Source organism: Eimeria acervulina, genomic scaffold (assembly GCF_000499425.1).
Source record: "Eimeria acervulina Houghton genomic scaffold, Eah_scaff54, whole genome shotgun sequence".
Taxonomy (NCBI): Eukaryota; Apicomplexa; class Conoidasida; order Eucoccidiorida; family Eimeriidae; genus Eimeria; species Eimeria acervulina.
Genome location: NW_013549742.1, coordinates 51,260 through 63,949, shown reverse-complemented (window position 1 = coordinate 63,949; position 12,690 = coordinate 51,260). Strand labels below are relative to the sequence as shown.

The window sequence follows — 12,690 nt, the reverse complement described above, 5'->3', positions numbered from 1 at the left end:
GAGAACCCCTTGGTGCCGTTGTTCTCTCTAAACAGCACCGGAGCAACTGGGGTTGCTCAAACCGCATCTCTCGGCTACCGCTGCTGCCTGAATTGCTGCTGCTGCTGCTTCTGCCGCTGCTGCCGCTTGTTCGTCCTGCCCAGTGAGTCCTTCTAGCTCCCTGCGTTCAATGCTAGGGTGTGTTGTCTCAGTCGACACGTCTTGGTGAGCGCTTCAGGCTTAGGCTTAGGTGTTTGAGGGCCAGCAGCAAAGGGGGAGGGCCTTTGGATCTAATTTAGGGCCGGAGCTGAGGGTTTAGGGATCGCCTGGGGCTGCGCATTCCGGGGTCCAGGGAATCAAAGAGACATGGCCAGCTTCATCAGGTGATGCTGCTGCTGCTGCTGCCGCTGCTGCTCCTACGGTTGGGAAGGTGACCCTGAAGGCCTCCACCGCAGCTGTGCTCGGCCCCAGCGGTGTGCGCTTGGAGGTCTAGTGCCGCCTGCACAGTTTGTAAGATGTTTAAATCAAAACATATTTCATCGAAATTCCACGTGGATTGCTCCTCCTCAGCTGCGCGCAGCAGCAGCAGGAGCAGCAGCAACAGCAGCAGCGGTGCGCAAGGCTCAGCAGGTCACCAGCCCCAGCGTCCTGGTGTTCTGCCCCTCCATCTTCTGTAGTTTTTGCCCCAAAAAAAATTCTTTAACCTTTTTTATATGTTTATTAGTCGAAATAGAGGCTGTTCCGCTCCCTTAATGGCCCAATAGACCTTCCGAGGCACTCCAACCTGCCCGAGTAAACTGGTGGTGTCCTTTGCCGCTGCCTTTGCCGCTGCTGCTGTTGTTGCTGCTGTTGTTGTTGCTACTACTCCTGCTGCTCCCCTTAGGGCTGGTTGCTCTGACTCTTGTTGCTGGTCTATTCTTCAAGGGGATCCCCCTCTGACATCCCCGCTGGGCCGGCATGAGGCCTTAAGGCCCTTCTTTGCCGCCTCGAAGGGCACCCCCTCCCGCTGGAGACTGTAGGCCCTGAGGGCCCCCCTTGCCCTCAGCTTGGCGCCTTGCGAGCCCCGTCACCATTGCAATGAGGCCATAGGGGGCCCCCATGTTTGAGGGTTGGGGCCCCCGGCGAGTTCGGGACAGCAGCTTCAGCGGCCTGTGGTGTTGCCCCCCTATCGCCTGGAGAGGCAAAAAGGGTCAGACTTAACTCTGGAGGTGGCAGCTTAGGGTTTATGCTCCAGGGGAGAAGCCCTGAAGTAGGAGATGGTAGCTGAACCTGGGGGGGAGGGCCCCTCCGAGGGTCCCTCTGGTGGGCCCTCTGGGGGCCCCCGTAGCCAGTTGAAGCGGAGGATGGCCCTTGCGCAGTATTTGCTTTATCAGTTGCGGCGTAGCAGGGAAGCCTATTACCCTGAAATCACCAAAAGAGGGGGCCACCACGGGGGGCCCCCCGCGGGGCCCCAAGAAGGGGGCACAGGGGACAGCGCTGCAGATATTGCAGCTGCTGGGGCAGAGAGCCTGGCAGACGCTCTAGATCCTTCAGTGCCGGTGTCTGCGCTGCTCGACTCAATCGTTTCCCCATCTACTGGTGCTGCTGTTGCTGCTAGTGCAGCAGATGCTCCAGCAAGCCCAGATGCAGCAGCAGAAGCAGCAGCAGCAGAACTAGCAGCAGCAGCAGAACCAGCAGCAGCAGCAGAAGCTGCCTCTTGGGGGGCCTTGGCTCGTGAAACAATTGCTGCAGCAGGCAGGCCTCCCCATGAGGCCCTGGAGCTGTACCTGTGTGAGAGGTTGCTGCCGGTGCTGGACAGCGCCTTGGCGGCGCTGTGCAGCTTCGTTGAACAGCTGCAGGCGGACGACCGTCAGTATGAGCAGAGCCTGCAGCAGCAGCAGCAGCAACAGGAAGTAGCGCCGGATCAAAGGGCCCATCCCCCTTGTCATTACCTGGGACAGGGCCTCAAGGACCGCTTCGACCCTCTCGTGTGGCTGGCGCAATATTTGCTGCGCCAAGGGAAGGCAGCAGAGGAGTACGAGGAGGCTGCCTCTGCCTGCAACGCAGCAACAGCAACAACGGCAACAGGAGCAACAGCTGCAACACCAGTAGCAGCAAGGCCGTGGATCCGGGGAGAGCACTTGCGACACTCGGAGTTGCCGTTTTATTCGGCAGTGGCCGCCCAAGTAAGAGAAGAAAGGGGGTGGAGAGCATTCGAAGCCCTCAGGCCCCAAGCCGAGCGCATCGTCTACAGTTACTTTGAGGAGCTGCAGCAGCAGCAGCAGCAGGAAGGGGGTGACGACGAGGAGCCGCGTAAGAACCAGAACCAGGAGCCGCAGCAGAAGGAAGATGAGCAGCAGCAGGAGAAGCAGCAGCAAGAGCCATGTAGACTGACCGCAGAAGACTTGCCTGCAGCGCTGCAGGCGTTAGATGCAGCGTGGGGTCTTGGAGAGGAGCGGGGGCTGTTTGCTGCTGTTGCTGCAGCAGAGGGGGACACCGACACAGAGTCTTCCAGCCTCCCTAGCAGCTACAGGAGCGGCAGGCTCTCCTATAGGTTGCTGCCGGTGCAGTCGCGCAGCAGAAGCAGCAACAACGGCAGCAGCAGCAGCATCGTGGGCGCCTGCAGCGGAGTGCCTCTGGAAGTGGCAGACAGCAGCAACATAACCTTTGTGGAGTTGTGGGCGTTTGTCTCCTCTTGCCTGCAGGCCTGCCCCCCCCTCAGACAGGCCGTCTTCGCCTACGCACTCGAGACAGCCAGCAACAGCAGCAGCGCGGCGCGGCAACAGCAGCACCAGCAGCATGAACAACAAAGCCAGCAACAGCAACAGAAGCAGCAGCAACAACAGGCGGAACAGCAACACGACCAGCCGGAACTGCAGCAGGGCCAACTGCAGCAAGGGCATCAAGAGCAACAGCAGCAGGAAGCAGAGGGACGACAGCCTGTTGCGTCACTCGTGTGCAGTGAAGGAGCCAACGATAACTCGAAGGAGGAGCAGCAGCAGCAGTAGCAGCAGCCGCTGTAGCAGCAGCAACAGCAGGAGCAGCACAAAGGTCTCTCATCTGCAGCGATAAGCAAACACAAACGTATGGAAAGGCTGGCCTGCTACATTTATTGCTGTAGTTTTTTGCTGCGGCTGCTGCAGCAGTAGGTGCAGCAAAAGCTGCTGCGGCACTTACAGCAGGCATTTCAGCCGCCACCATGCTGCTGCTTTTGCTGTTGCTGCTGCTGCTGCAATAATTGCTGCATCAGCTACAGAGTAGGATTGCAGTCGTTTTCGTCTCTGAATGTGTGTTGGCAACAGGGATAAGCAGCGGCAGCAGCAGCTGCAGAAGCAAAAGCAGCAGCATCCCCTGTGTTTTGCTGTTTGGCTCGGACCAGACTTCTCGAGGTCCGCCTAACTCCGCTGCTGATGCTGCAGCTGCTCCAGCCGCAGGCTGCAGTCATGGCTTCTGTCAGCGCTGCTGCCCGACGAGTCCGTCTAGCTGCTGCAGCTGCACTGCACAGCCAGTGCTACAGCAGCAGCTGCTGCCCCTTGGGTGTTTGGCTTCCCCACCCTCCTCGTTTTTGCTGTTTCCTCCCTAATGGGACAGAGCAGTCTCCTGTACGGTGACAAGGCAGAGGTGCATGCAAGGCGGCAGTTCAAATGTAACTCAGCTGCGCGCGGCTCCTGCGGCTGCAACAACAGCTACAACAACGGCAGCGGCAAAAACAGCAGCAGCAGCAACAGTACCAGCAGCATCAATATCTGAAGGCACTGCAGCAAAGCAGCACCATGCACCGTCACAAGAAGAAACTGCAAACGACAAAAAACATTTAAATGTGGGGATACGCTCATGCAAGCAAAGAGAAAGATGCAAGAAGGCAGCATTAACACATACAAACGCAGAGTTGCAATCCTTAAGGACCTCCACAGGCACCATAACAGAAGCAGACACCGAACGAACCAATGCACTGGCACGAGCAGTCGAATGGCTTATATTCATTTAAGTGATGCAATGTATGCAGCACGCAGCTGTTTAGAGGGGTGTGGGGCCAGCTAATCCGGCACACCGAACTGCAGAGCAAAGGGGCGTAAGGGGACTAAGAATAATAATAATAATAAGACAAAGAAAAGCAAAACACAAAGAGAGGCACAGAAAAGGATGGAGAAGAGTACTTCAGGAGTATACAGCGCCAATACAATCGGCGTTCTCTTACGAAGAGGGAGGGAGGCGAGCGAAACCAAACGCTATCCACAAACCCTTCGTTTGCATTTTAGAAGGGCTGCTGGTGCCGCTGCTGTTTCTGCTGCTGCTGCTGCTGCAGCAGAAACAGTTGCTGCTGCTGCTCATGCTGTTGCTAGTGCTGCTACTGCTGCTTCTTCTGCTGCTGTTGCTGCTGCTGTTATAGATACTGCTAGTGTAACCGTATGTAGCCCTTCGTCGGATATTAGCGAACGGCAGGCGAAAACAACTCACCTCACGCCACTGTGTGAAGACATAGACTCATTAGAAGCACAAGACAAGAAGTGGCCCCCATGGGTGGAGAACCTGGCTCTGTTTACCTCATTGCAATCGCAGTTTGGGTCTCAAGGTCAAAACTGCAGACGTAGTGGCAATGCGTTTGCGCGTCCATATGCATGTATATATATATATATATATGCTGAGTCTTTTATTGTGGGCTGTCCCCGAAGAGAGCGCTCTCTGGAAAGGAAGCGGGAGGAAACATTTGGTGAACATTTGAGAGGGCCGAAGAGGAAGTGTCGAGGCGTTGGAGTCCGTCGACCTACGCACAACAGCAAATAAGAACAGCGGAGGCGCTTGTGCATATTAGCTTAGAGTTGTCAGCCATAGTCTGAGTGAAGTCGCTGAGTATCATGTCTATAATAATACGGGTGAAGGCACGGGAGGGCACATACTTGATGTGCGTTACTTGAGGACGAACAGAAACAGTTTGCCTGCGCCTACAAAAAACAAACGAGAGAGGGCCTGCAGGTGAAAGGAAAAGAGAATAAATCGTATATTGGTCGAATTATTTATTGTTCAGTTTCCTTTATACCCGGCTGCGTTGGCGCTGTCTTCACCTCTTCTGTTTTCGCTAGCGAACGAAAACCGACCTTACTGCCACCTACTGACGTCGGGCTATGACAGTTTTTCAAAGTGACAATTGGGCACGTTGAGGCTGTCAATGTTTGCGGATAAGTTCAGTACTTCCTCTGAGAGAGTGGGGAGGAAAGTAATGCCCCACTGATTGTGAAGACAGCCGAAAAGGTATACAGCAGTTAACAGGTAGGGGCTGCAGCACGTCCCCACGCATACGGGCGGACTGTTCGTGGCAGCTCATGAAGAAGTATAGCTCAAAAGCAAGCAATTCCCCTGAAGCGCATAATCCTTAGGGTCAGGCACTATGGCTACTGGCGCAAAAGGAGGGAGAGAAATGGAAGCAAAAACGGTTAGCGCGGTGCATTCGTCCATCTCAGCGCAAGCAGATGTCAAAATTGCTGTTGTCGTTGCACCCTTCAAAGAGGGGCTCTGCCTAATACGTTTTGCCAGCAGTTCACACAACTTGAAAATTTTAAAAGTGCATTTATGCACCAGATGTACAGCTGTTCGTGTAGCTCCGTTTTGCTGTTTTCCCGCAGTGCAGGTGCAGGTGGTGCAGCTTTCAGCTGAACTAAGCGACGAAAGAACAGCCCGTTGCTTTCAACAACTACACCCTTCTGCCAGGCTTGTTTGAATGAAAGCCGCACATTGCAAGCAGCGTAACCAAGAGAGACGCACAGGAGTCACTATCCTGTTCTTGCATGTAAATAGATCCATAGATTCAAGTTTAAAAAGCGGTATGGGCTGGTTTCAACGGCTCACAGGAGGTCGCTTTCAGTCCTTCTGCTGCAGTGTGTTTCCAGAATGAACGCTTAAGAGATTACTCTGTGTACCTTCGCGTTGCAGGAGAAGAAGGTAAGTAGTGTTGGAGTCCCCACTGATCAGTTGTTCGGTCATGATTGTTGCTCATGCCACTTGCCTGCTGAGTACTACAGCACACAATTTTTCTCTTGCATTTCTTATGCTGTCTTCACTCAATTCAACCAAATGAGCCTTGCCTTTTCAATGCTTCACTGCTGCAAAAGTCGAGCGTTCTTCCACGGCCATACATAATTTGCAACCAGATTATATTTTTCCATATCTTAGCAGGCAGATGAAGGTCCAGGTAATTATCATTCTTGTTATTTATCCTGATGGAAACAACTGGAAAGACTGAAGTAAAAGACGTTGCTGCTTCAACCCCACATCGGGACCGCCGCGATGTGCCACTCAGGTAGGGTGATGGTGGCCACCTGCGGGCAGAGCGAGTTGCGAATGGGTAAATAAATGGGGTGTTCCACGAAGCGAACTGGATTTTGTCTATACCATATTATTAATAGGCTTTTGCATCGAATGATTGCTACTTTCGGCGCTCTGTTCGCTGCAAAGCACCAGCCGTCGGTGCACGCCGAGCAGCACAGCGGCAGCGGCTGGGGCTCGAAGTCCTTGTCGTTGGGCCGCTAGGGGAAGTAGAGGCTTGAAACGAAGACCGCTGCCAGAGCTCCTTGCAATTTAAACAAAATTTAAATTATTTCAATGGAAAGTTCAAGCTTCTGTTCTCTTTTTCAACCCACAACGCAGGCTGCAGGTGCTGACTGCCCGGCGCCGCTCCACCCAGCCGTTGTTGCCTCCTCTGTCAACACCGCTCTGGCAGTGGAAAAGCAGTTGCGTCTCATCTCTACGACCAACTAATATAATTTAATAGTGTGTCCTTTTTACAGCTTGAATAGAGGGCCTCTCGGAGAACCACACAGGAGGCGCCACCGCGGAGGTGACCCCGCAGTGTTGTCAACTCCGGTCCTCAGCCTGCGTGGATCTCAAAGAATAAGTATGAATGCGCGTGAATAGGTGAATATGTATATGCATGTGCATGCTTGTACTTAGGCGTATACACGCTTGCAGATGCTTGTGCCTGCACCGCACACACTGGGATAATAAGTCTTCATCCGGGGAGTTCCCTCCAGAGGTTTGTCATCTCAGAAGAGGTCCACCGAATTCCACCCTAGCTGAGGAGTCTCTGCCGCTGTTCTCGCTTGATGCCCCAAGCTGAGCTGCTCCTTTTAGCCTGCCAACTCGAGTTCGGGATTTGGCGCTGAGCGTTTTTCCGGTCTCCGGCTTGAAAACTTGAGAAATGCCGCCTCCGGCGAACCCTGAGATTTCTGACTGTTCGTCAGACCTCAGCTCAGAGCTCTCCGATGAAGATGAGACGAAGGAAGATGAGGACAGAGTTCCCCTTGAACAGTTTGCCACCAATGAACAATTCGCAACAACACTCGAGCTCTTGCAGCTACCCCCGGCTGAGAGAAGCAGAGAAAATGTAAAGCACGAGCCAGCAGCCAGCAAGCTTGGTTCCTTTTGGCTAGCTGCTGAGGAGCGCATGGCTCTTCAGAACAGGCAGCGCCAGTTGCTTTATATATGAGATGGGGCATAGAGGCCTAACGGCTTGAAAGGGTTCTAGCAGCTTGGCTTTTCCTCACTCACAACGTCCCAAGCCTTAGGGATAAAGTCCAGATAGTTGATCATGACGGGACAAGCGTTGGAACAGGCGCAGACTACCTGAGGAGTTGCAAAATTTGGAAAGCAGCGGCTCCGTTCCTCGCACGTGCACTTTCCATATTTAGCTCTGGCATTGGCGCCCTATTTCCTCCTAATGCAAGCCACTGCGGCATGGAAAGGCCTCTGCTACTCCATGAACTCTGGGGGCCTTGTGGTGCTGTAGTGTGTGTACAAACAGGTGGAGTGCATCTTTGACTTGGTGCGGGATAACAAATTCTTCGCTGAGTTGGATGCGGAGATGTCCTTAGAGCTCTGCCGACACATGACTTACACCACTCTGAAGCGAGACAGAGTAGTGTTCTATAAGGGAGACCCAGGTGAGCCTCCCTTGACTTTGTCTCCTCTTTCTTATATTCCTTTTTTTTCGCCGAGCGATCAGGACCCCCAGTTAGGCCCCTTAAGGCAGTACGAGAATAGCACTGCAGCTGTGGTTGCCTGCAAAGAACTAGAACCTTGCATTTAAAGTACTGAAACAGCGTCTTGGAGATGAAGTCAAGAGACCTGCGCTACGCATACCGCACGATTCCCACGAGAGCAACTGTGTGCCCTTCATGGGTCTACTTCAGCCGACAACTGGTACCTCATTCTCGCGGGCAAGGCTGGGGTGTATATTGAGGAGCTAAAAGATGTGCCGGAGCGCGAAACAACTGATCAGGGGGACTCGTCGCCAAAACAGGGACAGGGTAATTCCAAACCGTCCCAGTAAAGTCTTTGTTACCCCCGGCAAAACGCCGCTTCCCTCTGATGGCTTTGCGCAGGGGTTCCTCCTTAAGCCGAGTGCCGTCAAAGCAATCTACTTTAACAGTTGCCTCCCATGCAGCCCCTTAATAGGCATGAGTTGACACCAGTGCATCTCTGCTTCATCTGCTTAGCAACACCGGACGGATGTGTTGTTGCCTGAAGCCGCCAGTGAGATTCCACGCGAGAGGCGCGTGGACAAAAACAGCTGCGTGGCTGTACTTGGCGAAGGCCATTCCTTTGGAGAACTTGGCAAGTTCATGTGCTCCTGGCATACTGTACCTGAGCCTTCCCTTTCTTGCGACTCTGCCCTGCAGCTGAGAGAAGAAGAGCAGCGCCAGCAGATGTGCAGACTCACATGCGCCGAGGCGATCGGAGCATTAAGGAAATGCTTGTTTAAGGCGCTTGGGGTCTTCGTCATAATTCAGAAACATCACCAGCGAATGCGAAACGCCTAAAAGCAGCTGCTTCCAACTGAGGTGCTTTTTGTTTTCTTACGTCCTAGGGCTAATCCGCAACGACGTGCGTTCGGCGGCGCTGGTGACCCACAGCGACTCTCTTTTTCTCACATTGGACAAGAAATCATTTCAACACTGTCTCGGCAACTTTTTAAAACAAAAAACGGATGACAAGGTGGGACGGACAGCTTCCGTCGTCAGTCTGTGTTAGTAAACGCTGCATGGAGGTCTTTAATTCTTCTGTCAGTTTGCCCTTCCTTAATGACGCCTCGACCCTAACGCATGGACCCTGTACACACAGAATGCAGTGCAGCATTTTCTGTGCATGCTGCCTAGCTGATGCTTTGGCGACGACGGCATTGAGAGCCTAGTGTATACCCTGAGCATGCATCTTGGGGAGCCAGATTGCCTGGGTTTTCTTATCTCAGTTTACTGCTCTTAGAAACCGTTCGCTCTATGCTGCAACCACGCTCTTTGTGTACCCTTCGTCTTTTGCAGGTTCAAACTCTGCGACAGGTGCTGCCTGGTGCCAAAGAACTTCGCAAGCTGGTGGTGGAGCAGCTCACTTATTTCTTTAAAGAAGCTACTCTGCAGAAGGACGTACCGCTGAGCACAGAGGGAAACAAGGAGGATACACTTTATCTTATTGTCAAGGGTAGGCAACTCACTTTGCTTGTGCGCCAGAAACATGCATGCTTTGCACTCATTTGGCCACAAGAAGCCAGGAGCGCAAAAAAGAGCATTGCGCGCGAATATTCAGCGGCACAGGGTAGCTACAGCAGAAAGCAGAAGCTGCCAGTTAGATCATGCTGAAACCCACCCGCTCTGCTGCATTGTCCGCGACGGCGCAGGCGAGTGCGTTCTAAGGACACGACGACGGTGGGGTCATTACTGGCAGCAGCAACAGCCTTGGTGGATGAACCAGAACACAACGCACGCTAGAGTAAGGGGCAGTATCCCACTTGACCTGTTATTGTTTGCTGTGCGTCTCTCTCGCTGACACTGTAGAAGATATATCGGCGATTTTCATTCAATCTGCGCTGGAACATCAGAGGGTCAATCTGCCGTGACTTCCATCAGTCAGTGAGGGGGAGGGCACCACGCAGCACCGGGGGTTAGGAGGGGAAGGAGATCGTATGCAGGGCACTAGGCTGTAGGGCACTGTCTGGGACTGCAGCAAATTCAGCACTAAGTGCAGGGCCACTGTGTTGAGTAAATAGATTACGACTCAGTAGAGATGGACACGCCGTCCAATTCCACTTTTTCAACCCAAGGCATTCGGGGGGCTTCGGGCCAAGTAGAGAGGGAAGGAAGAATTGCCTTTTGCGATGCTTAAAGGCCAAGTGGTCTCTCGAGCCCTCCGACAGCAGCGTGACAAAACCGTAAGCCTTTTGATTCCTTCTACCCCTTCCTCACGGATGCAGTGCACGTCGCCTTCCGCACACACAATATTCCCTGAGTGCAACAACCACAGCAACGACAGCGCCCGTCGCCTGCAGTACATCTCAGTTCGCTATTCACGGCACCCAAAGAAAGATGCAACGCCCCCTAGCATCTACAGCATGCGCAACTTGCACTGAACCCCATACTTTCGGGCCCAGGCATCTCGATTGGACGCTGGTATCCTTGAGAGCTCGGATGGAGGTTGTTGCATCGCGTTCAGGTGCGAGACAGTAGCCGTCCCGCCACAGCGGGGAACCGCACCAACACCTCGCCGCCCCCACCCGGCGCCAATATTGCGTGGAACCAGGACAGGGCAGTGTTGCCTGAGCCGAACATTTCCCCCGGGAATGCAACGAACTCGCCAGCCTCTGTGTTGCTAGAAGAGTTGGACTTGGCGCTACTGCAGGAAGGGTGCATAGTCAACTTCTGTTCCTTGTTTTTCGACTCCCCAGAGCCCTTTTCTGTGTTTGCCTTCTCCGCGAAGACGCAGGTCTTCTCCATCTCCAAGTCCGAACTGTTTAAGCATATGCCACCCAGTGAGCTACAAGCGTACGTCCCCTTCCAGCTGTACACACCTGTGACTGGCGTTATTGCGGCCAGTAAACCTGCAACGGTGGTGAGCTGAAGAGATGGCATGAACACCGTTCTGTGTTTGCTTCTGCTTAACCACACAGTTCAACTGGCCTTCCCTGCCGTGTGGAATCGTATGTTGGGAACTAAATGACCATTAAACTTCAGCTTCCGTTGTGTTCCGGCTATTCACACGACTTCGAGTTGCACTGAGTCTGCGCCGTCAATCTCCCATGCAGGTGTTTTAGATGCAGTGCGAGTCACTGGGTTGCTGCTGCTACAACATCTGGAGCGCCGCATTGGAAAGCAGGAAGAGCGCATACGGCGGTTGGAACTGCTGCATCAGCGCGATGTGAGACACAGCACAGGGCAGCACGCATTTCCATGAGGCATTCTGTTCGCTACTTGTATATGGCACCAGCTGTTGTCCTGTGCAGGCCACGCAAAGCAGTGGTGACTTCGCATCGACAGAGAACAATGGAGGTGCTGGGGAAGCATCGACCGGGACGAACGGGTTTCTGCTGCCGCTTACTTTTTCGCCGTTTCTATCGGAACAGATGGGAAAGTACATTGATGCATCATCAATATCCCTAGCCAGTATGCCATTTCCCGTACTCCTGGTTGCTACCCACATGCGAAACATGTCCAGGCTGTATGGGGAAAGTGGTATGGTGATGGGAGAGTGTTATGGGGGCGCTACAACCGCTAATATGTTGTATCGTTCGCCTTTAGGCTACTGCGGCGTGCTTCTGCAGAGGGGGCGTTACAGCCGCTAATATGTTTTATCGTTCGTGCGCCTTTAGGCCATTTCGATCGATTTACTCGAAACCTTCTTTGCTTTCAACCGCATACGGCGGTGCTTAACCACGCCACTTTCCAGCTTTTGCAGCAGCAGAAGCAACGCCGAACGCAGCGGCACCAAGCGGCTTCATCGTCCACAAAGGGCGAGCTTGGGCGCCCCAACGCCCACGAGCAGGAGCAAGCGTCTGCCACGCCACCAAGGAGTCCTGTGCCTGCAGACTCCGAAGGTATATCTGCTGTTCCGGCTCCTCAAGCCGAATTACCTGCGGATACAAAAGGGACTCCATACTGCTGCCTCCCCAAACAGCAGCATTCCCAAGGATTCCATGGGACACTTGCTATTTCCCAAAGGCCTTCGGAAGCCAAGCCCATTCGGGTGGCACTCCATGGAGAAGAGCTTCACCAGGGGGAGCCACGGCCGCGTGAAGCCCCCACCTCCTCGTGGGGATCCTCCCCTGGGGGCGCTTCGGCTTCTTTCAACATTTTTAGGCGCCGGTTTGCTAACACCCGTACAAGGCTGGCAGGAGAAGGAACTCCCACTTTGACCGCTGGCGGCGCTGGGGCCAGTTGCAGCACAAAGCCTGCGGACGGCTCAACCAGCCCTGAACTGGTGGGTAATGCTGACGCGCATGCATTGGCGGAGGCGATTGCCGCAAGAGAAGCTGCTGCATGCGCCGCTTCTGCCCTTGCTTTAGGACACCCCATTGTTTCAGATTCTGGTGGGTCCTCTGGATAGCCGTAGCCAGCTGGTGGAACGTAAGACAGTCGAAAAGCAGCCTGCATTAATTGGGTTTACATGGCTCCTAACAACACCAACAAGGAAACTGGACTTAGTGTACTAGAAGAAAGTATCCTACATCCTCTGCAACTGCCATGCTGTCCTTCCCCATCATATAGTAACAAACAACCACTTTGGCGATAGGCCCCATTTACCTGCACGTGGGCATACACAACTGTTCCTTGATTTTGGGAGGGCTCTAAGGGTGCAGGGAAGGGAGCTCAATGCTGCGCAGTGCGCCTCCACGATTGTGGCCGCACAGAAGCTGGGTCAATCAGCTTTCAGCCGTTTATTTGCAGCCCTCGAGTTCTTCTTCCGAAACATTAG

General features: G+C 53.7%; 2 protein-coding genes across 2 annotated transcripts; both read left to right on the top strand.

Annotated features, from left to right (window-relative positions):
• Positions 1 to 1,235: 1,235 nt before the first annotated feature.
• Positions 1,236 to 2,966, top strand: EAH_00010530 (hypothetical protein, conserved; the record flags this gene model as incomplete). The annotated part of the gene is made up of 1 exon (XM_013395108.1): positions 1,236 to 2,966. One exon carries the CDS (start codon positions 1,236 to 1,238, stop codon positions 2,964 to 2,966), a length of 1,731 nt encoding a protein of 576 aa, XP_013250562.1.
• A 4,184-nt stretch (positions 2,967 to 7,150) lies between these two features.
• Positions 7,151 to 12,321, top strand: EAH_00010520 (cyclic nucleotide-binding domain containing protein, putative; the record flags this gene model as incomplete). Its single annotated transcript, XM_013395107.1, has 9 exons — positions 7,151 to 7,336; positions 7,754 to 7,892; positions 8,142 to 8,258; positions 8,819 to 8,967; positions 9,270 to 9,426; positions 9,623 to 9,714; positions 10,435 to 10,830; positions 11,222 to 11,381; positions 11,588 to 12,321. 9 exons carry the CDS (start codon positions 7,151 to 7,153, stop codon positions 12,319 to 12,321), a joined length of 2,130 nt encoding a protein of 709 aa, XP_013250561.1.
• Positions 12,322 to 12,690: the final 369 nt, after the last annotated feature.